This window comes from Felis catus, chromosome C2 (assembly GCF_018350175.1).
Source record: "Felis catus isolate Fca126 chromosome C2, F.catus_Fca126_mat1.0, whole genome shotgun sequence".
Taxonomy (NCBI): Eukaryota; Metazoa; Chordata; class Mammalia; order Carnivora; family Felidae; genus Felis; species Felis catus.
In genome coordinates this window covers 11,698,752-11,723,331 of record NC_058376.1, presented here as the reverse complement: position 1 = coordinate 11,723,331, position 24,580 = coordinate 11,698,752, and the positions used below count along the sequence as shown (strand labels likewise).

The 24,580-nt window shown below is 40.1% G+C and overlaps 2 protein-coding genes across 12 annotated transcripts in view; both read right to left on the bottom strand.

Moving 5' to 3' along the window:
* DONSON (DNA replication fork stabilization factor DONSON) overlaps positions 1-6,029 on the bottom strand; it is a 28,295-nt gene extending 22,266 nt beyond the window's left edge. For 3 of the 4 annotated variants that reach the window (XM_023238785.2, XM_023238784.2, XR_002735797.2), the window contains exons 1-6: positions 5,653-6,029; positions 4,846-4,926; positions 3,324-3,527; positions 2,188-2,366; positions 1,640-1,696; positions 1,044-1,222 (exon numbers count right to left, since the gene is read on the bottom strand). In XM_023238785.2, coding sequence (XP_023094553.2) covers positions 1,044-1,222; positions 1,640-1,696; positions 2,188-2,366; positions 3,324-3,527; positions 4,846-4,926; positions 5,653-5,961 — 1,009 coding nt within the window. In that variant the 5' untranslated portion in view covers positions 5,962-6,029. The remainder of the gene's footprint in view (positions 1-1,043; positions 1,223-1,639; positions 1,697-2,187; positions 2,367-3,323; positions 3,528-4,845; positions 4,927-5,652) is intronic. The other variant, XM_023238786.2, reaches the window with a different exon arrangement.
* A 577-nt stretch (positions 6,030-6,606) lies between these two features.
* The window catches only part of CRYZL1 (crystallin zeta like 1), a 35,035-nt gene continuing 17,061 nt past the window's right edge, over positions 6,607-24,580 (bottom strand). The window contains exons 6-14 of one of the 8 annotated variants that reach the window (XM_045036664.1): positions 23,755-23,799; positions 21,969-22,037; positions 17,207-17,340; positions 15,561-15,672; positions 12,260-12,358; positions 11,087-11,208; positions 10,201-10,306; positions 7,667-7,716; positions 6,607-7,138 (exon numbers count right to left, since the gene is read on the bottom strand). In XM_045036664.1, coding sequence (XP_044892599.1) covers positions 7,667-7,716; positions 10,201-10,306; positions 11,087-11,208; positions 12,260-12,358; positions 15,561-15,672; positions 17,207-17,340; positions 21,969-22,037; positions 23,755-23,799 — 737 coding nt within the window. In that variant the 3' untranslated portion in view covers positions 6,607-7,138. The other 7 variants (XM_003991454.6, XM_045036665.1, XR_006584830.1 and 4 more) reach the window with 7 other exon arrangements.

Below are 24,580 nucleotides of genomic sequence, written 5' to 3'. Positions count from 1 at the left end.
CTCTCTCTCTCTCTCTCTCTCTCTCTCTCTCTCTCTCTCTCTCGCGCACACACACACACACACACACACACGCACACCCCCTACCTCCTTGAAACAAAAGGTTGAGGAAACAATACATACTCTCACTACATGTATAGTACTCTTTCCTAAAGTACATTCTACTCGGTTTCTTTTTTCTTTTTTTTGTGAGAGTCAGTCAGCAGGGGAAGGGCAGAGAGAGAGAGAGAAAAAACCTTAAGCAAGCTTCACGCTCAGTGCAAAGCCCAATGAGGGACTCGGTCCCATGACCTTGGGATCATGACCTGAGTGAACCCAAATCAAGAGTCAAACGTTCAACTGACTGAGCCACCCAGGCACCCCATACTGTTTCATTTTTTTTTTTTAAAGTGCTGATTGAGCCCACTATACAGATTTCATGAGCATTAATGGTTGACCCAGTTTGAGAATTGTGTTTTTAAAAGGGGGTAGGTAATTTCTGCTATAAAGGAGTTTCTAGAGGAAATTCTATTCAGATGGAAACTTTCCAGTCCAATATGTGTTTATCAGGTCAGAAAAGGGAACACTATTAACTTAAAGCTAAGTAATTTAGGAGACAACTTAAATCACTGCTGGAAAAAAAAAAAAAACAAATAAAGATGTTTCTTAAAAAATATACGTAAAACTGGCAGAAAACAATTCAACTGGTAAAAAGACAATTTACATTTTAGCTTTTTTTCAATGTTTATTTGTGTGTGTGTGTGTGTGTGTGTGTGTGTGTGTGTGTGTGTGAGAGAGAGAGAGAGAGAGAGAGAGAGACAGAGAGAGAGAGAGAGAGAGGATGAACAAGTGGGAGAGGGACAGAGAGAGAGGGAGGCACAGAATCTGAAGCAGGGTCCAGGCTCTGAGCTGTCAGAGGGCTGGAACCCATGAACCATGGGATCATGACCTGAGACGAAGCTGGATGCTTAACCTAACCGACTGAGCCACCCAGGCACCCCTCACATTTTAGCTTTTAAGTGCTTACTATATAGTGTGGTATTCTCATTTTAAACCTATAGTTTTACCTTCATTTTTCATAGCTTCTCTTATTCCTCTAGTTGTCGGAGACACGAGAGCTGTGATTACATCATTTCCTGCTAAGCCTGCTGCACGGAACAGGATAGTAAACTGATAGGTACAAACGTAGAAATATGGGCAAAGTTTTGTCTTCAGCAAATTATATAGAGAAGTGAAGCTCACAGACCTTTGAAGCAAAAAAATTTTCTTTAGGTATTATTACACATTTAACTTAACATCTAAAATTATTTTTATAATTCAGTTTGATACTCATTTAATTTAAAACACAACACAAATATTATAATGATTTGAATTTTTGCCACTATGTACATAACTTGGCTTTTATTTATATTTTATTTTTTAAGTAGGCTTCACACCCAGTAATGGAGCCCAACATGAGGCTTGAACTCACAACCTTGAGATCAAGGCCTGAGCAGATATCAACAGTCAGATGCTTAACTGACTGAGCCACCCAGGCACCCGCATAACTTGGCTTTTAAAAGGACTAAAACCGGTCATGGGACTCACTGATGACTTCTAAATACTTTAACAAATAGTGCTGACCGCTTAAACACTAGTCATTTTTTCTTTAAACAAAACTTACTTGGTAACTGGGTGCTGACTTTCTCTGAGCAGCTTCTGCTGAGAAAGGAAGCGGCCACTGACAAGAAGTAATGTAAAAGGGGCGCCTGGGTGGCTCAGTCGGTTGAGCGTCCGACTTCGGCTCAGGTCACGATCTCACGGTCTGTGAGTTCGAGCCCCGCGTCGGGCTCTGGGCTGATGGCTCAGAGCCTGGAGCCTGCTTCCGATTCTGTGTCTCCCTCTCTCTCTGCCCCTGCCCCATTCATACTCTGTCTCTCTCTGTCTCAAAAATAAATAAACGTTAAAAAAAAAATTAAAAAAAAAAAAAAAAAAGAAGTAATGTAAAAGAACGTTTGCATGTATTTATAGAACACTTACCGCACTTCCACAATTGCATAAAGAATAGAAAAAAAAGTAATTTAAATGCTGGCTATTAACAGTTTAGATAAAATAATTCAGAAGGACACAGAGATCCTTTTACCACTACACATTCCTATATCATAAATAACAGAGAACACTGTTAAAAAGTAAAATTTACTACTGGGATGCACAAGTTTTTACTAATCTTACCAATCACTCATTAAAATGTGTTGCAAGGTTTCATCATTTGACCAAGGGCTTATCTTTCCAGTCATTTTTCTATCAGCTCCAATGCGAGGGAACAGAGGTAGCCAAGGAAAGGCAGGGTGGAGCCAGTAAATAAGGCTCTGCTGGAAGGCACATCGGAGCTCAGTGGAGAGTTTGGGATCCTAAAATCCAGAGATGATATCGGACAGTTTTTGCCACATTAGAAGTATAAAATTTCATTAAAAAGTACTGAACATGCCACTTATTCTGAGAATATTTACGGTTTCCTATAGGAAAGTATTAGTAACTGTTATAGGAGCTAAAATGTAGTTTATTCTTGCCAATGTTTATTGTATGTTGAACCACATCAGAAGGAAGACTTAAACACAGATGGGACTCCCATCTCTCCTGTTTTCTCCTGAGAATAACTATCTCTGTCATCATTAGGGTAGGGTTACAGGTGGGGATATGATATATATTGTATATAAGTAACGCTATGTTCAACTCCTCTCCACACACAACTGTGTTTCAACAGTAGCTAGTGAAAATGGGTAATGAGAAATCATACATCATCCTGATCTATTTATTAAAAAAGAAGTACCAAGACCTCTTTTAGGTAATCGCTTTTAACCTAGTTTGAGTTGATGAGCTGCCTGAAAGCAATGCAATTACATTTCTCTAAAACCATTCTAGAACTCATTAACTTTACTACATTACACAGACTATCAACCAGGTAGTCACAATTAGTGTGTATAAAAAAAAGAGTATACATTATGTCAGAAAATCAATAGTGTAACCAATCTGCCTTTGCAATCCTACTCAATAGCTTTTCATTTCTTTCCCTTATATTTTTTTTCCTCAAAAGGCCTAGAAAAGAATAGTTTAGTTCAAACAATTCCTGCCTGTAACATTAACTAGTTCTTAGGACAGGTCTCTAAATTTAACAGGCAGTTATTGAATCTGATAGAAAAAACTGTTTGAAAGCACCACTTGGGAAATATAAAATTTCTCACGTCCTTGTGTCTTTAAATGTCGGAAGAAAAACTTACTAGAAGGAAATTTCTGTGACATTTTGCAGAGAAATACATTTTACAATTAATTTGATACTTTAAAACATACTCCTTTTCTTTCAGAATTACCTGTATACTTTGAGGCAAAGTAACTTCTGTTGCCCTACAATGCTGGATGATACCTTGAGCCTCTTCCTGTGCTTTCAAATGATCTGCCCAGGTAAAGGGTTGAGAAGAGGTGAAAAGGAGTCGAGTTTTAATACTCCAGTCCACAGGTAACTCAGTACTTTCTGAGGATGGAATATCAGATTTGGAGAATGATACTTGTGGAGTCTTTTAGAAAACAAAGAACATAAAAATTAGTAGAGTACCGGAAAAAACCTCCTTCAATCTACATATTTTACCAACATGATCACTAAAATGTCAAAATTTTATAAACTATAATAACACTGAAAATATACTACACACTATGAAAAACTCTAGAAAGAGTTAGACTGAACTGTCGACAGTGCCTTTCTCTGGGAAGTGGGAATTTATACAGGTGGTAGTGGTGAAGGGGTACATTTTACCTTTTAGTTTTACATAGTTCAGTTATAAGAGGCATATACTATTTCCATGATGATGATTTAAAAAAAATCTACTATTGATATTGCTATCAAAGCAGAAATCTTCCCCAAAAAGCACCTTCTAAGCCTCTAAAACTCTGGAAGCAGGGCTAAGCTGCTCCTGCAGGTAACTTAGGTAGGGCTCTTAGAGGCCATAATGTTACCTAAGACCCATTTCCTGATCTCAAAAATTTCTTTCCAAACTGTTTTGCTGTACTTTCAAGTCAATATTCTCACTTACAATAATTCCTTAAGGTAACATCACAAAAAAACAGGGAAGGGAGAATTATTTCTAATACACTCTGTGAAGACCTTTTATTTACAAGAAAGGGAGACTGGGTCTTGGAGAGCTCTTCTAGCCTGCTCCTATTAGGACAAACTATGCATTTGTTTTTTGTTCTGTTTTTCAACATTTATTCATTTCTGAGATGGAGTGTGAGTGGGGGAGGGGCAGAGAGCGAGGGAGGGAGACGCAGAATCCAAAGCTGGCTCCAGGCTCTGGGAGGTCAGCACAGAGTCTGACACAGGGCTCAAGCTCACAGACCGTGAGATCATGACATGAGCTGGACACCCGACAGCCACCCAGGCGCCCCTATGCCTTTGCTGAACTATCACAACAGGAGTACCTGGGGAATGGAATCAAGACTGTGTGTGCTGTGGTGAGGTCGGCAAGGGTCAGCGACCCGCCACAACCTGTGGCGGTCACGTGGGGATCTAGTCTGAAGAGTCAGTTAAGGACTACCTTCAAAAAGCACTGCGTGTGGAGTGACCAGCTGGGGCTGTCGCTACCCACAGAGGGACGGTGTCACAAAACTGCTGGAGGTCGAAGGAAATCCTCTATCTACACCAACCTTAGCGGTGGTACCATTACAAACAGCATGCCTACATCATCCAAAGGCAATTACGGTGCTGACGCCATCTCTTCCCCTGGTAAGGGTGATCACGCCCTCAGCACTCTGCCAAACGATTTGCCAAGTCAATGCTTCTGAGAGCTACCGACGGAGATTCTAAGAATACGCATTCTGATGACATTCAAGGACTATTACCTGGAGTAACTCGGCCACGGCTGTTCTTTCGGGGAACTTCTCTTCCCAGAGCAAATCATTTTCTTGATTAGAATCTAAACACTGAGGAGGGAAAAATGGTACTTTTAAATCGTAAACGATGCTGGGGTTTGCTTTAAAGAGGCGCAGAGCTTCACCCGACCCACGTTCCTCAATAAATGCCAAGTGCGGGCATTCACATGCGCCCCAATTAATAGGTCGGCGCTTCGCTTGTTTCGTGTCTGAACTTTACTATCAAAATCGAGGGGACAAAAGGCCGGTGATTTGGCTTCTCGTGATTGATGGAGAAACCGCAAAAAGACCCAAAAGGCTTTGGGATTAAAAAAAAAAAAAAAAGCCAGGCAATTGGGACCCCAGGAATCCTCAACATTCCTCCATCTCCAGAGTATTTTCGAGCGCGTCCGAAAGGGAGGCTCTGAATCACAGAGGGAAGGAGGGTCCCCAGTGATCGTCCCGTCGAAGTGGCCTTCCACGACGAGTTGTTCCAGGATCTTTCGAGCTGTCTCCCCACCGGTCCCTAACCCCCAGGAGGCGGCGGCCCGAACTCGTCCGTCCCGGGCCCGGCCGCGGGGGTGCGCGCTCAGTGCCCTCCGCTTCCCTTAGGACCGGCCGACGCGAGCCGCCCGCGGGGCGCACTTCCCACAGAGCCCGCCTCTCAGAGCAGCCCCTCCCGAGGCTCTGGGCCCCGATACCGCGGCGGCCACCGCTCTCCGCGCCCGTTTCGCCTCGAACCCCAGAACTTTCCCCAATTCACAGCCGAGTCCACTACGAGGGCCCCTCGACACTCACCGGGTCCTGCGCCTCCTGCTGGCCGCGGGGCGGCCCGTCGGGGGGCCCCGCGGCGGCCGGCGGCCGGTTGTCCAGGCGGGCGAAGGGGTTCCTGCGGGCCGCGGCCGGGCCGCCGCCGCCTCTGCCAGCAGCCGCCGGGAAGGGGCGGAGGAGCAGCCCGGCGGCCAGAGCGGCGCGGCGGGGCACCGGCTCGGGCTGCTCCCTGGGTGAAGCGGCGGCCTCAAGGCTACGGACCCTTTTCCGTCGGAGCCGCAAAGTCTCGGGAGGCTTCCTGAAACTGGGCGAGTAGCCGGGAACCGAGATGGCCATGACGCGCGGCGCTGAGGAGCCGGCCGGCCGCCCCGTGGGCGCTTCCCGCGCGCGCTGGCCCCGCCCCGACGCAGCCCCGCCCCCAACGCGCATCGAGCGCGTGCGCCGTCGGCCGCCCGAGCGGCCCCGCTCCCGCTCCCGCTCTCCGCTCCGGTCCGGCGTCCCGGCGTCCCTCGTAGGTCCTGGACCCTAGTCTTTTCGAGGGTACAAGTAGCTGGGAAATACGCGGTCCAGGGCACCGATGTGCACTCCCCTATCCGGCACCGGAACAGCTGACCGCTGTTTAAATCCGAAGCAGGGATGGCGCGAGCTCAGGACTAGGCGCTCGGAGGAAAAGGAGACGTCACACTTGAGCCGCTGCTTCGATAAGCTTACGGAGGGCAGTGGCGACGTGTAGAGCTGGGGAGAAGGGCCTGCGCCAACATCCCCCTGCCCAAAGTAGAGAACCCTGGCAGGAAATCAGCGCGGCCTCCTATCCCCCGGCGCACGCAACGCCACAGCACCCCCCCCCCCACGGCCCCCCACCCCGCATACACTGCAGCTGCCGCCAGCAAGTTATGGTGATGGTGCCGTTTGATCCCGAGGAAACCCTGAAATAAATGAATACTTGAAAAAATTTTAAAGTGTCTATGGACTAGATCTTTTGAGATTTGAAAATATATTCAAACGATTAAATTACGACAGCAAAGGCTGGCTAAGGAAGGATGGTACTGAGAACGGAGTTGATACAAAATGTTATTTTGACGTACCAAAAGACAACTTTATCAATAGAGTAGCGTGGCTTTTCTCAAAAGTAGTTTCTTCATGGAAAGAATTTTATAATCGAGGCAAATGTATGGAAACGACCAAAACGAATTTCAGAATATTCCCTGTGGATGTTATAGAACTGTCTTGACCGTTTTTGTAATTTTTCAAACACTTCTCAAAAATTTCAAGTAACTTTGAGCATGTTGACTCACAGCAGGAAAACCAAACAACTTGCTTTTAACTTCCTTGACTTTTCTGGACAATTTCCAAGGAAACTGGCTTCGAGTATTGGAAGGGGTTTATCCGACTGATGTCTGAGAAAAAACAAAATTAAAATTGAACAACTTGCTTTTTTCTTCCTTGATTTTTCTGAACAACTTCCATGGAAACTTTCGCCTCATATAGTGGAATGGGTTCATCCAACTGAGGCCTGAAGAAGAATGAAATTATTAGAAAAGTTAGGTCAAGGTAGAGATGAGTAGAACACATAGGATGCTAGTTGACAACTGCTATAGTTCAACTCTATTATTTTAAATAATCCAAACAAACTCATCCATTAGTATTTCCAATGGTAAAAGTGGTTAAATTTTGAAGGGGAAAAATGCCTACTTTATCCACTCCCAGATCCAACTTTAAAAACCAAAACTGTACTTTTCCCTCTTCTCAAGCTAGTGGTTATTTCACGTTGCTCTCGGAAGGGTGATGAGAAAAGCAAAGGTGGTGTGGTACCATATGGAACGGCATAAGGAGAAATCACCGGCCACTTCTATCTTAGGGAATACTTACTGGTGTATCACAAGATACACTTGGAGGAATACTAAAGAGCAGCTATTTAAACAAAATAGTAAAACATGGAGGCATTAAAGTATGCTGTGAATACTGAAACAGAAGCAGAAATGCTTGCCTTACCTCCTTGACAACAGAAAAATAAACAAGAGTGATTGGTTACTTAGCGTACCTAAAAACACCACTTGACAGCTTCTCCATCACATCCTTTAAGATACGTAGCTGGAAAGATCGTTAAGGTGGCAATTAAGAGAGGGAGAACTGAACAAGGGAAATTGTTGGGCAGGTCACCCATTTAAGTTCAGCACTCTCAGAAGTTTGAGAATCTAAGTTACAGAAATACTGTAGGCTGTGAAGTTTACCTAGAACACAGGGAAATGCGGAACCGACCTGAGAGAAGTGGCGACATAAGAGGGCCTAAACATCTAAGGACAAGTGACGAAAGAAGCAAGCCTAATGCCTGGTCCTAAGTAATGACTAATGTTATCTCCAACCTGGAGAAATAAAATGGTGTCAGCTTTGCCTTTTAGCACTATGTATGATATTTTTAGTTAAAAAACAATTTTAGCACTCACGTCTCTTATGTTAGGTGCACATTTATTTACTAAACTGGCCGCTAATTAGCTCAAAATTTGTGTGCAGAAAAGTTAAACTGTGGTTTGTCGTGAAGGGAGTAAAAAATACTGTAAAATTAAGAAAAAAACATGTAGTCATTTAATTGAAATTATAATATTAGGATTGAGAGTATGTGATTGCTAGTGCTAGCAAATGACACATGCCATATAATCACACAGTTGGAAGGAGGTCTCTGTTAAATCACAAGCAGCAACTGGCTCATGTGTGAACCCACTGAGGGGTCCCCACAAATGAGGACTAAAGTCTGATTCCGGGACTTTAGAATTCAGGACTTTAGAAAATGTACATTAGAAAGCATGAACACAAACCATTTTATAGATTTTCTTAAAAAGGACCTAAAGAATATTCACATACTACAAATTCTCTACTTCTGTTAAACGAAAATGCCAACAGTAACTCTGAGAGAGTGTGTGTAGGGAATTAAGTAACACAGGCAAAGCAGCCAGCCTAGCTACTGACATGGAAGATTCAAAACACGCCATCTAATGGTCCTCTTAACACATGGTATTCTCTATTGTTAACATCCCATGATATTCTTTTTTTCAGTTTATTTTATTTTGAGAGAGAGGGAGAGAGAGTGTACGCAAGAGTGCAGGGGAGGACCAGAGAGGAGAGGGAGAGAATCCCAAGCCGGCTCCATGTTGTCATCATGGAGCCTGATGTGGGGCTCGAACCCATGAACCATGGGCTCACGGGCATGAACCATGAGATCACGAACTGAGATGAAATCAAGAGTCGCATACTTAACCAACTGAGCCACCCAAGTGCCCCATCATCCCATGATATTCTTAACAATTACAACATTAGTGGACAATTAAGTTGCTTAAAATTGAAATCTGAAGAATTCTTCTAGAGAGTTAAAAATTCAGTTTATTTTCCAAATTTAATAGAAAAATATTTAATCAGAAATATTTTAAACTCACACATTCACTACATTAAGGGAAATTTCCAGTTTTGAAATGTATTTTGTAGGGGCGCCTAGCTGGCTTAGCTGGTAGAGCAGGTGACTCCTGATCTCGAAGTTGTGGGTTTGAGCCCCATAATGGGTGTAGAGATTACTTAAAATCTTAAAAAAAGAGAAAGAAATGTATTTTTTAAAACTCAACATATGCAGGGTACTAATTAAATATTCCTATTTGAAAGCTCTGAATGTCATTGCTCTTAGAGGAGGTGGGCCTTATAAGTACCATATGTATATACACACATTTAACAAAAGCAAAGTATGATATTCAGTAGAGAGAAACTCACGGCTATGAAAGTGTCTTTCTTCACACACAGATATACCCTATTAGTAATAAGAACTTATATTTTATCCAATATATTAAAATTTTTACCAAGTGCAGCGACCTTTAAAACAGTTACCTCCGAAGTAAAAGTTTTATTCTTAAGTTTGACCCTGCTCTAAAGAGAATTGGACCATTCTTTTGGAACTGATTTCACATTCTCAAGATAATATTTCATTACTTTCACCAAAACTGGAATGATTTGGCTTCATGCACCAGATTTTTCTCTAAATGAATTCCATAAAAAGAAAAAATCAAACCCATCTTCATTTGACCAAGATTTCCCGGCACTGCTAATCTTACAACACCCCACAAACTCTTTAATGCAGATAGGCATTCTGAAATGTCTTCTCTAATAGCTCCATGATAGCTTAGATTAAGGATGCAGCCTGTCAAGGTGATGTGTAATTTCTGTAATGACAAGTTGAAAATGAAACAAAATTTTGCATGTATCTTATGGTTTCTCTCCCATTCAACTCACAAACCAGCAAGACTGTCTGGGTGATTCCTGTCCCACCACTTTCTAGCTGCATCCTTGGGCATGTATTAACCTTTCTGTGCTTCAGTTTCTTCACCTGTGAGAGAGGGATAATGATAGTATTTACACTTCATAGTGCTGTTTCCATGTTTAAATAAATGAATACCTACAGAGCACTTGGAATATTGTTTGCCATCTCAATGAGAGTTAGCTACTATTATTATTAATTATCATTATTAAAGAATTTAATGATCAGAGTACATGGTAAATTTCAAGCCAGAAACTCAAGTCAGTAGATAAAAAGGATATAAAGATATTTTCCCTGTTGTACATTTGACAAATTCCAAACTTCATCATTAAGGAAAGCCACCGTTGCTCCCTTGAGGAAAAGGCAATGGCTATCTGGAGGATCCAACTTGGAGAGAATACACAAAGATTGATCATTTACTGTGAGTTTAATAGCAGAAGGATGATTGTTATCTTGAGCCAGAAAAACTTCTATGCAAATTAAATACCCAAAGCACAAATAATCAGCACACAAACTTCAGCAACAATATGTAAACTGTAAGGTTTTCTTTTCTAATTCATTGTCCAAAAGGCCATTGTAGAGAGTGGTAGCCTGTGTGTACACATTCACGAGTGCACGTGTGAGCACTGAGATTTCTGGCTGCAACTTACCAGTTATCTTCATGAGGATGTCGGAAAATCAGTGAAGATTAATATAGGAGAACTATGGTATCTGCATATCAACCACGATAGTATTTAATTTGAATACTGTTGAGAAATATAATTTTGGTACACAATGTATAAACACACGTATGTAGTAAATTCCAATTTGAATAACTGGGAAGCTGTCATAATTTTATATAGAAAATATTTTGGTACGTATATGTCAACAATGTTGTTACTAAGAAAAAAAAAACAACAACCTTATTTGAAATACTACTAAAAAATTCAAAAGTCACTATTTCCAAACCACTAAATGAAAGTTGAATGAACTCCTCTCCTAGGCACTATTTCTACATTTTGGCTGATATATACCTAAAGTAAAAAAAGAAAGCTACATTTCTTCGGAAACAGGTATAATTCAGAATTTATAATTTCTCTACATCTTGCCTCAAGAGACTTAGGCATTATTCTTTGTTAATTACATCCTTTTAGTGTAATGGTAATGCTTTATTGTTTCTGATAATACCTGCAGGTTTTCTTCTGTTGTTACCCAATGGCCTCCAACACCAAGAAGTGTGATGATATCATGTTTATGTGGTAGTAGTTGTAATTTTACAGCTGGTTCATCATCTTTACTATATAATCTCACTTACAAGGGAGTAGTTTTAAAAAAGAGAGAGAGAGAGAGACAAGAAATATATTTTATAGTAATCTGGCAAAAATTTATTCTTCAAACCAGTCTTCTTTACTTTTTAATGTAGGAACGAGAAAGTTAGCCACAATAACACACAATCTATTCAGACACCTTAAAATATACTTTTTGCATTAAAACTGGCCATAGAATTTACTCTAGATTTAATTATAAGTAAAATAACTAAAGAAAAAAACTTATTTTCATTTGAAAACCAGGCAAGGTAACATAACCTCTTTACTAATAACATTGATAGCTTACTTCTTTGGGAAAAGCTGACTTCTGATTAAGGAGCTCAAGATAGTCATACTTTGACTTAATGATTGGAAATGTATATTTGAAAAGTAAATGAAGCACACATTTCACTTCCACTGAAAGATTTTTCTAAGTTAATTTCAAGTCTTGAAAATACTGGTTAAAAACAAACACATTAAGATGGTCACAGACATATTCATCTAGGATTCTCATCACAGAAGATAATCTTAACAAAGTACGAACAGAATCCCTTGGCAGGCTTGTGAATCCTATCTTTCATGTGCAATGGCAGCACCTAAGTGTGTACAGATTAGGTGTTAAATAGATACTACCTAACAAAAGTTCAAGGAATATAAAAATGGAACAAAATTCTGTACTTTTTTCCAAACAGAGATTACAGAAGTCAACCGTCCAATGCAGGGCAGCCAGACACAGCAGAACTGACTAAGCATGTGGCTGAGATCTGAACTAATGTGGATCATCTGGGAACCACTGAGATCATGTGTGTCCATTTCCCGTAGAGACACTTAAACTCCAATGCCTGTATTTTAGAGATAAGCATGTTCTCCCTTCCAGACAGTATTTACAATGGTAATAAAGAAGCTCCAGTTTAAATAGAAAAGTTAAAAACAGAACATGACATCAATTTAATAAGTATGTTAGTAATTATTCCCTGGTTATATATATTTATTTTGAAATCCATCCATCACACTACAAAAATAATACAGACTACTGATTTAGTAAAGTACCCACCTCCAGCATCTAGGACAATATCTACTCCCAGGCCACCTGTTTCTTCTAAACAGCTTTCAGCAACATGGGCTTTCCCATTAGATACATCGATGACTCGGGCTGTAAAGGTCGGGAAGTCAGGCAATTGTAAGAAAAACAAGTTAATCTCTGTTCTCTGAAATGTGTTGAGTGGTTCAAACAATTACTGGATCCAAACTGTACTTTTTCTCTTCTAAGCCAACAGTGGTAAGATCAATTTAAAGTAAGGGACTCTTCTATTACATTAAAAAAATATATTGAACATTTTGTGGCTAATGTGTTCCAAGTCTTGTCTGTTCAACAGAGGACTGTTCCCTATAGCTAAAAGATATATAGCCAGAACAGAGAATCTGTAAACCCCAGAGATACATATATTAAGGCAGAGACTGAAAGATTAAGCAATTTCTCAAGTATGTTTAGATTTAATAGAGCTTAAAGCTAAAAAGCCAAATATGTACTTGTGTGATACGGTACTTCTCTATTAGAGGCTGCTTTATCCTTTTTCAGTCATAGAAATCCACTCCCCGCCGCCACTGCCTTCCCTAGTTGTTCCCCAAAATGAAGAAAAATCATGAAGGTTAAGGGAACAAAACATGATTATTTTCAGCATAGTGAAAATTAAACTATTTTTAACTGGTTGCTTTAGAGTATTATATCAATAGAACAAGCCAATGAGCGAATAAAACAAAATCTCAGCTTTGAACTCACAAATGAAGACACAGGTTTATAATTTGTTTTGTATATTTTAGCACCTTTCCGTAAAAAAGAATTCCTCTTAGAGCTGCTCAGACTGGAGGTGTAGAACAACAGCGATCTAATATGCGGGTGACAGGGGTGAGCGTGGGGAGGACACAAGGAAAAGGGAACTGAGGTAGCCGGGAAGGGCAGGGTTAACCAGTAAGAAATCTTTCTCTTCAACAACACAGTTCATTTTCAAGCTCTTATAACTTTTTTCTCCAGTCCCTGCCTTAATCTTTCTTCTATGCCTTGGTTACCTCTGCCAGAAGCGTAATGTAACAATGGGAGTAATGTAGGCTTCAATGGTAGACAAGGGTGGGTTCAAATCCCACTCCAATCCTTTCAGTCATATATCCTTGGACAAGCTAGTTAAATTCGCTAGATGCTGCTCCCTGGTTCACGAACACAGGGTTGATGACTTAAGGACACATCACTCACATTAACACTCAATGAACCTTTCCTTCCTGTCTGCCTGCTCTTCACATGTACTCTGCTCATCCTATTTTCTCTTCATCTGTTAGTTTTTCCATTCCTATCTTTTCTCCGCTCCTTGTTCATTTTCTTCAGTCTCTATTTTCTTTTTTCCTTCCATACGCACTGTTGTGCGGTCAGGTTTAATCTTCTCATTTTTTGTTGAGCGCATTTTTAAAAAATTCCAGTACAGTTAACATACAATGTTAAATTAGCTTCAGGTGTACAATATAGTGATTCAACAATTCTATACGTTACTTAGCACTCACCACGGTAAGTGTGCTGTCAATCCCCTTCACCTATTTCACCTGTCTCCCCACCCACCACCCCTCTGGTGACCATCAGTTTGTTCTCTAGAGTTGAATCTGTTTCTTAGTTTGTCTCTTTCTTCTTTTCTCCTTTACACATTTGTTTTGTTTCTTAAATTCCACCAGTGAAATCGTAGGGTATTTGTCTTTCTCTGACTAGCTTATTTTGCTTAGCATTATACTCTCTAGCTCCATCCATGTTGTTGCAAATGGCAGGATTTCACTCTTTTTTTATGGCAGAGTAATACTCCATTGCAGATAAACCACATTTTCCTTATACATTCATCTACCAATGGACACTTGGGCTGCTTCCATTACTTAGCTATCGTAAATATTAATGCTGCAGTAAACATATGGGTGCATGTATCCTTTTGAATTAGTGTTTTATATTTTTTAGGTAAATACCCAGTAGTGTGATTACTGAATCACAAGGTATTTCCATTTTTAACTCTTTGAGGAACCTCCATATTGTTTTCCACAGGGGCTGCACCAATTTGCATTCCCTCCAGCAGTGCATTAGGGTTCCTATTTCTCCATATCCTCTCCAACACTTGTAATTTGTTATTGATTTTAGCCATTCTGACAGGTGTGAGAGGATATCTCATTGTAGTTTTGATTTGCATTTCCCTGATGATGACAGCTGTTGAGCATCTTTTCATGTCTGTTGGCCATCTTTATTTCTTTGGAGAAACATGTATTCATATCTTTAGCCCATTCATAATGGATTATTTGCTTTCTGAGTGTTGATTTGCATAAGTTCTTTATAAATATTGGATACTAACTCTATCAGAGACGTCACTTGTAAATATCTTCTCCCATTCAGTAGGTTGTCTTTTAGTTTTGCTGATTGTTTCCTTTGCTGTGCAGAAGCTTTTTCTTTTGATGTAGTCCCAATAGTTTATTTTTGCTTTTGTTTCCCTTGCCTCAAGAGACATATCTAGAAAAATGTTGCTATGTCAATGTCGGAGAAATTACTGCCTGTCCTCTTTTCTAGGATTTTTATAGTTTCACGTCTCACATTGAAGTCCCTAGGTTCACTTTTTTAAGAGCTCCCCAGTCTCCACCATGTCCTATTCATTATAAACTACATCTGAGCTGGGTTTTCTGTATAAGTGGATCATCTTCCTTCCTAGTGTATCACAGAAAACAGACTTTAGAGGTATATATCACTGGGTAAAAGAGGTTGAGAAACCTACAAGGTGATACAAACATATATTGATTTATTGAGTAAAACAAAGAGGTATCAGGTACTGTGAAACTGTGTCAAAGTTCAGCTAATTCAAACTTGAGTAAGTTGCTAACAATGGGGCAAAAAAGAAAAAACACTGAGAAATGTAGGTTTAAAAAGAATAAAAATTAAAACTATCACTTAGGTAAACTTGGACTTAGCGCAGATACTAAGTACATTTTATCAGTGACTTTCCTTTGGGAGTTTGTACTTTGTTTTACCAGTACAGCCTTTAAAGCGATATGCCTTTGGGGCGCCTGGGTGGCTTGGTCGGTTATGCGTCCGACTTCTGCTCAGGTCATGATCTCACGGTCTGTGAGTTCGAGCCCTGCGTCGGGCTCTGTGCTGACAGCTCAGAGCCTGGAGCCTGATTCAGATTCTGTGTCTCCCCCTCTCTCTGCCCCTCCCCTGTTCATGCTCTCTCTCCGTCTCAAAAATAAATAAACATTAAAAAATAATAATAATAATAAAAAATAAATAAAGTGATATGCCTTTAAAATTTTCTGTTTACAAGTCTGTGTTGAGTAATGTTACCCACCTAGAGAAGGCCTAAGTCTTTCAAGGCATTGCTTGTCTTCGAGGCTGCCTGCTGTGGAAATCACTTTGGCTCCTCTGTGGTGTGCTAACTGAATGGCTATCATACCAAGTGCCTGTGTGGAAAAAAAATACAAAATAGGTTTATAGATATAAGGCAGAAGCCACAGCTAACTTCTTTTATAGGCTGTTTAATGAAGTATAATAGTTTGAGTGCTACTTTAGTATAGTTTTTATTTTTATTTTTATTTTTTTTTTTTTTAAATTTTTTTTTTTCAACGTTTATTTATTTTGGGGACAGAGAGAGACAGAGCATGAACGGGGGAGGGGCAGAGAGAGAGGGAGACACAGAATCGGAAACAGGCTCCAGGCTCTGAGCCGTCAGCCCAGAGCCCGACGCGGGGCTCGAACCCACGGACCGCGAGATCGTGACCTGGCTGAAGTCGGACGCTTAACCGACTGCGCCACCCAGGCGCCCCTAGTATAGTTTTTAATGTTATCTGATAAAATAAGGAAAAACAATATGGACAAGGTTGAGGCATTTGGTTGACTCGCTTCTTCACAAGGAGTGGCAGAACAGGTGCATGTACCACCCGCTCTCACCCAGTCTGGCCACTGCAGGTAATTTCAAGATGGGGGGCTGCATTCAGACACTTGGCCTCAGAAAGAGAAAAATGGGCTTTTACGGGCCTTGTCAGCACGGTGGTCTAAGCTAATTTCATATTATGTGTGAGTCCAGCTACTTTTCTTTTAAAGATCAAAGCACCTTCAAAAGATCCATCCTTTTGCTGACCTGAGGGGTCAGTTCAGGGAAAACCTATTATCTTGATGCTGGACATCAGGCTGAAGCCAATGACAAAGACCGGTCTGCCTGTTTTGCAAAAGAAAAGCAGGGGAAATAAGAATTTTCATTAACGGCCAGATAGAAAATAAAACTGTAACAACTCACCCCAAGTTTTGTAACATTGTGTTTGTAACAGAATCTATTTTTATGTAGTTTTAATGTCTTGAGCTATTCTTTTGGTGGTACATGTAATATGTTGACATTAGCAATATTTTTTACCTTGTGTGATCCATCTGTAAATGCAATCAATACCTTATTAACGTAAGTGTGAGGGATATACAAAATTTGTAGGGAGTTTTAGGGCATTGCTTCAAAGATTTCATGAGCTATTTCAGGCTTTGTGTAATAGGCATAAAAACACAGCTTGTCTTCTTTTTTAATGTACTAGCAGATTCAAAGTAATAAGAAACTAAATATACTTAAGAAGTTTTATCTCCTATTAATAAAGGCTGCCTATTTTAACAAAATGGGAATTTGATAAAGAAATCAATGAATAAGCTGTTGGCAAAGAATTATATCAGCAAGTGGATGGCCTGTTTCCTAAGTTTGCTGGATTTTGATCTTTTTTTTTTATTTACTTATTTTGAGGGAGACAGAGACAGCACAAGTGGGGGAGGGGCAGAGAGAGAGGGAGAGAGAAACCCAAGCAGGCTCCATGCTGTCAGCTTAGGGCCTGATGTGGGGCTCGAACTCACAAAATGTGAGATCATGACCTGAGCTGAAACCGAGAGTCAGACGCTCAACCGACTGAGCCACCCAGGTGCCCCAATTTTGATCTGTTTCTTAACAGAACTATTAGCACCTACACTTGCTCCATCCATTATCAGCACTGATTTTCCAGAAGAGAGATGAGAAAGATAATGCAGAGCTGTATAGGCTCGCACTCCATCCCGAATGGTTCCAGCGGCTTCTGTCCATGTAACTTTTTCTGGCTTGTGAACTGTCAGAAAGAACAAGAGTAAACAATCAGTTTGCAAGTCCCATTAATTCTGCCTCCTGGATCTCTGGATCTCTGTTTCTCTCCATCTGTGGCTCCCACCCTGGTGCTGGCCCAAGCCTCTACTCCTATTATCCTTACCTACATTTCGGTTTCTCTAGTTCCATTCTCACCCATACATAGTGCACCCTGAGCATAGGAGCTTGTATGTGTGTGCATTTTTTAAACATTATATTCTGAAATAAAACCCATGCAGGGGCGCCTGGGTGGCTCAGTCCGGTTAAGCATCTGACTCTTGATTTAGGCTCAGGTCATGATCTCATGGTTCGTGAGTTTGAGCCCCGTGTCGGGCTCTGCACTGAGCACGGAGCATGCTTGGGATTCTCTCTCTCTCCTTCTCTCTGTCCCTCCCCTGCTCAGGTATGCCCTCTCTCTCTCTCAAAATAAATAAATATGAAAAAAAAAAAGAATTACACATTAAAAAAACCATATGCAATAAAGTACATGAAACATAAGTACAGATGGATGAATATATACAGAGCAAATATACAAGTAATCACCACCCCAACAGCCCACACCCCAACAGCCTTAGCCTGGTCTCTCTGGCCAGGGGCTGCCACCATTCTAACTTAATTTCTTATTCACCTTCCTAGTTTATGACCCAAGTATGCATTCCTAAACATTGTCATTTAGTTTTGCCTGTTTCTGAACTTTATCTAAACGGAATCATAGCATATGCATTCTTTTCTATCTTGCTTTTCCTCTCAGCATTGTTTTTAAGACATGCCCCTTTGTGTAAACGTGGCTGCAGTGCTTTCATTCTTACGGTGTTTTATGGCATTCCACTGCATGAAAACACGTTCATTTGGTGACCCACTTTCCAGTTTGGGGGCATTTGTGTCATTCTCAGTTGTTGGCAGTTATAAACAATGCTGCTAAGCACGCTCTCATACAAAAGATGGTGTTATGCTGTTGCATGGGTTTTCTCTAGGCTATTACTTGGGAACAGAAATCCCAGGTTACAGGTATACTGCCTTCAACTTTACTGCATACTGGCGAAGTGGCTGTGTGAATTTATTTTCCCATAGCTGTGTAAACAGAACTCCTATTACTGTGAACGTCTCTATCAACCCCTCGTATTAGTATACATTCTTACCGATCATGTGGCTGTGTAATGGTTTCTTAATGTGACTTCAACTTGCTTTTCCCTCACTACTGCTAACGCTGAGCACCTTTCTGTGTTTCTTGGCCATCTGGAATTCCTTTTGTGAAGTAATTGTTCAAGTGTTTTATCAATTTTTCTGTTATTTTTGTCTTTTCTTATTGATTCATAGGAATTTATCTAGTATCTATCTATCTATCTATCTATCTATCTATCTATCTATCTATCTTATCTATTTATTATAGAGAGAGCACATGTGTGAGAGGGGTAGAGGGAGAGAAAGAGAAAACCTCAAGCAGGCCTCATGCTCAGTGTGGAGCCTGACGCAGGGCTTGATCCCATAACCCTGGGATCATGACTTGGGCTGAAATCAAGAGTTGGATGTTTAACCTACCGAGACACCCACGTGCCCCTAATTTATAGGAATTTAAAAATATATTCTAGATGAATCATTCACTTGTTTATGTGTTATAAATATTATTTTCAACTTTATAACTTCTTTTCAATCTCTTTCATGATGGCTTTGGAAAACAGAAGTATCAGAATGATCTTTTAAAAACATAAATAACATGCTAACATTGATCTGTTTAAAATTCATCAATGGCTTAACAACACACTCGAAACAAAATGCAAACTCCTAATATAGTTTAAAGAGCTCTATATGATCTGATCATTAAGCTGTTCCTTAATACATTTAATCATTAGGCTCTTATGCTGTACACCAAATGTGATTTTTTAAAAAAAATTTGTTTATTTACGGAGACAGAGTGAGAGAGCGCAGGCGGAGGAGGGGTGCAGGGAGAAAGAGAGAGAATCCCAAGCAGGCTCCACGCTCAGTGTGTAGCTTGACATAAGGCTCGATCCCACAGCCCTGGGATCATGACCTGAGCCGAGATCAAGAGTCAGACGCTCAACCGACTGAGCTACCCAGGTGCCCCCAAATGTGGGCACCTAAGGTCAACTTTATTACACTTCCCTAGTCTTTACTAGCTCTTTCAAATGTTTTTCCTCAAAAGTTGAGATGGTACAGTACAGGACAGTGAGCATTGCATTTACCAAATGGTGCCATCTAGTGGGCAAGTGAGTACCTACACATACACGCTGTGCCATCTAGTGGGCAAGTGAGTACTTACGTGTACACGCTGAAAATGTTCAGACAGGCAAGGCATTAAAATAGAGCACCAGATGGTATCACACATGGTACTTTATTCTTTACCAAACTCTTAAAGATACCTATTCTCCCAATTTTCTTGATTATAAAATGCAGTTCAGGGTAATTAATTTGTCTGAGGCCATATAGCTAATAAATGTGAATGCCTGACTCTAAAGTACATCTACTCGCACAGTGCATGCTCAAGATACATGAAGTTTATTTTTGTTTCTGGGCAATGTCTTCCATTATAAGAATTAGGGCTACCTATATTTTCATTAAGAAATCAAACATGTAGTCCTTTAAAAAATGCAAACAGTAATAAAACTACACTTAGATAGCAAAGGGTCTAACATTCCATGGTTACATGTGGTTTAATGTTGAGGTTCTTGCTTTTGTGTTAGGTGATAATCCACAAGTGTTTATTATGTTATAGAAACTGAAAATATAAATAAAAGAGCCATGTAAGGACCATAACAACAGCATATCAAACCCAAGAATTACAATTTCAATTCTATCTTAGGTCTAATAAAATAATGCAGAAAATGTGTACCAAATTTTGAATGAAAAAATTATTCTTTGACATAAATGTCTTAAGAACTGAAAGCACAAAAGAGCTGGAAGAATTACTCAGCTTCTTAACTTTAATATTCTGTAAAATGATTAATAAGACATTTTGGGGATGCTGTTTGGAACCTAATTCTTTGGTTTTGTGATAGAACAGACTTATTTGAAGGTGATTGGGTGCTGAACTTTCATTTTAAAAAATCACTAAAGAATTAGTAGAGACTAAAAGAGTTGTGCTACACTGAATATTTCCTCCTGCAAATCTTCAGGGACTGTACTGAAATTATTTCCTCTTTTGTTGGAGCTGCAACAGGGCTTAGAGGGTATCTAGTTTGGTGAATGTGTCCAGTGTCTTGCCCAAAGACAAGCTGTCACAGTAAGTGGCCATTCTGAAAGTTCCTCTTTCAAAGAAACATTTTACTGTATTTTCTTTCTTAAGGAATATCTGGAATTGTATTCTTTATAGATGTTAACGGATTTCTGGACTATAATATTCCTGATTTGTGGGAAAATAAAAGGTCTTTTGTGTGGGTTGCTTGCCTTGGTTTAAGCTTTATAGCTAGGAAACTAATGTTCCAATTTGCTTTTCTCCTTCTGGTCCATTTTATAATTCTCCAGTGTTCAGCAACAGCTAAAAGAATGGGCCTTATTTTGTTCGTTTTTTCAATACTTAACCTTCTATACCAATTTAATTTAGGCAACTTGGTCAAAACTCAAGCCTGGGAATCCAAATGAAAGGTTTTAGCTGATTCCACAGTTACAAGGTTCTCAAAAGGATAGCTGAAATAAGGCCCAATGACATTCTGGGATCAAAAATAGTACAGTTACCTGTAAAAAAGCTAGTGATGGTCCTCAATTTTCAAATTGCATAGCATCAAAATAGCTATGGATCAAAGACTTTCATGGCATGGTATCTGAAAGTGAGCTGTATCATTCAAAGGAAGACACATACTTGGCTCCATTATCTAGGTTTAATACACATATAAATAAGCACAGGCCCCAGATTTCCAGAAAAATGCCTTTTGAAATTAATTAAAAAAAATTTTTTTTAATGTTTATTTATTTTTGAGAGAGAGAGAGAGAGAGAGCGAGAGCATGAGCAGGGAAAGGGCAGAGAGAGAGGGAGACACAGAATCCAAAGCAGGCTCCAGGCTCCAAGCTGTCAGCACAGAGCCCGACACGGGGCTCAAACCCACAAACTGTGATATCATGACCTGAGCTGAAGTCGGTGCTTAACTGACTGAGCCACCCAGGCACCCCTGAAATTAATTTTTTTAAAGTACATTCTACCCCCACCATGGGGCTTGAACTCACAACCCTAAGATAAAGAGTCACATGCTATACTGACTGAGCCACCCAGGAGCCCTTAGATTTTTGTACATTTTTAAGTTCAATTGATAACCAAGAATAAGAAGTTAAAAAAAAAAAATTCTTTCACCTGAAACTAACATGACATTGTATGCCAACTATACTTCAATTAAAAAAAGATTCTGATCAGGGATACAATTTCAGAGTCAAGAAAGAAACCACTTTTCAAATCTCTGTCCACGGTAGTGTAAGTGAAACTTAAAGGTCTATATATTGTTTGGTCTGAATATGAATTTTACTGATATTAATACAAGCTAGCAGTGTTCATGTGACCAGCCAACAGTTATTTATTACTCAAGGTAGATGCAAATACAACACAATGTTACTAAACACCACGCATCAAAGACATAAGACTTACATGGGCTGCAAAAGACTGGCACGTACCCAAGTAATGCTCGTGCACTCTAACAACTTCACAAAGCCCGGGGTCTTCAGAATCTAGTGGCAGAATTCCTGGAAATTAACAGGAGAAACTTAAGGGAAACAATCTCAAAATGAATTCCCTACTAATGAGTTGCTGGTAATAGTCTAAATTTTGTTCAATGGAATTTTGAGGAGGATTCCAGTCATTACTAGTGTGGGGGAAGGGAGAGACCTCAGAAGTATGGAAGGGAAGTGGATTGTTCATTTTCTGTCATGCATGCTCATCACCTGTACTATCTTTTACTCCCTCTTCTTTCACCTTGGAGTGATGGTAAAGGCAGTGGCCAATGTACAGAGCCAAGTCAGAGTCTTGGGGGCATCTGGTTCCTCATTAAAATTGTCCCTGGTGAATAGCTACCTTCCCACAGTTTGGTTCTTTTTTTTTTTTTAACGTTTATTTATTTTTGGGACAGAGAGAGACAGAGCATGAACGGGGGAGGGGCAGAGAGAGAGGGAGACACAGAATTGGAAACAGGCTCCAGGCTCTGAGCCATCAGCCCAGAGCCTGACGCGGGGCTCGAACTCACGGACCGCGAGATCGTGACCTGGCTGAAGTCGGACGCTTAACCGACTGCGCCACCCAGGCGCCCCTGGTTTGGTTCTTTAAGACACCCCAGTACACTTCCAGTAAAATCCCATTTCCTCTACGCTAGTTTGATTTTATTTTTGGTCTCTTATAAAAACAATCTTGAGTAACACACTGTCACTGACTTCTTGGACAAATAAGGATATGAAAGACAGAAATAAATACTCCAAGAAACATAGGAGTCAAAGGCAATACCAGAAAAAGCTGATGAAAACCTCTCTACAAATCTGTTTTCAACAACTTCAAGCAAGCCATAAAGTAAAATATTTTCTCAGTTTAGGTGAATATCTTCCTATGAATATTTTTCCATAGAGAAAGGGTTAATTTTTGAGACTACTATTAAAGTCATATTTTATATGTTTGTGTGACTGTTAGGATAGAATAGTATAAATATATGTATTTGGAAAATAGTATTCACTCTGGATTTCTAAAATAGCCAATAAACTAAGTGTTTCCAGTAAAATTTTGGTTTTACAAGAGTAGAGAGGGAGCATCTCTGCGAAATGCAAGCTGGATACAGAGAGCAGGGCCTCCATATGGCCTGGCAGACAGCAGTCTTCAAGCAGGTGACCTGTGACTGCATTTCTCGGAGTCTGCAGTCTAGCCACAGACTGGGGTCCTGTCAAGAAAGGACGGTACCGAGGGAGGGGAGGGTGGGTGATGTGTATTGAGGAGGGTACCTTTTGGGATGAGCACTGGGTGTTGTATGGAAACCAATTTGACAATAAATTTCATATATTGAAAAAAAAAAAAAAAAAAAAAGAAAGGACGGTACCAACCACAGTAACAACTATGGTCATCTTTCCATCTACAATATTGTTCAATAGTCAAATATTAGAAAGTATTAACGTGAATGGAACTAGAGGGTAAGGAATCTACTCCTGAAATCATTATTGCACTACATGCTAACTAACTTGGATGTACATTAAAAAATTAAATTAAATTAAAAAAAAAAGAAAGTTTTAAATATTCTGTTATTGAGAGTGAATTCTCAATTTTCTTCGTTGATGGATATCTGCAAGCAAATTCCAAAAAGTCAGGATATATGTATTCTTCCATACAAAGCAGGGGACACAATAAACATTAATAACTGTCTCCGAAAAAGAAGAGATGACAGTAAAATAGATTGGACTTGAAATAGGGCTATAAATTGTAACTTACCAACGACTTCATCATCTGGTTGAAAGAATGATACCTTGTTTCCAACTAAAGAGGGGAGAAAATCAACAATTCGTATTGTGAGGTTATTAAATACTATTCAATTACTTAGCTATTGAAACAAATCCATGGGTTTATATTAAAAAAAAGTCACTGACTCCGAGGAAAGGCCAAGAACTTCTAGGGCATTTTGATGGTCTATAAATACTGTAGAACAGAGTACTTCAAATCTGGATTCTCCACATAATTCTCCATAAAATCTGGGTCATGTGGCTGCTGACACCACAGAGAAGGATGTCTCTCTCTTTAGCTAAGGATGAAGGAAAATAATTGACTCCACAACTCTTATGAGGATTATACTGCTTTCCACCCCTCCTGTGGCTGGCCCAATCTTCTATCACTATTTTAGTTGCAGAACCTCAGACACACAATGGCAGATTCTGGTAAGAGTCATGCATAAAATTACTTTGATTTGGAATTACAATAAAAATAAATTCACACTGGTGCCAAGAGATTTCTTGGAACTACACAGAAATGATAGTTACACTTTCTCTGCACATGTAGAGAAAAAGCCTCTACAGTTAATTCTTCTTTTTGTTGTTTTTTTTTTTAAAGGACAACAATCTTGGCCTCCTCTTTTATTATTATTTTTTTAATTTATTAATTTGAGAGGGGCAGGGAGACAGAGCACATGTATGAGCTCACGAATGGAGGAGGGGCAGAGAAGGAGGGAGAGAGAGGAATCCCAAGCAGGCTCTGCACTGTCAGCACACAGCTCAATGTGGGGCTCGAACCCACAAACTGTGAGATCATGACCTGAGCTGAAACC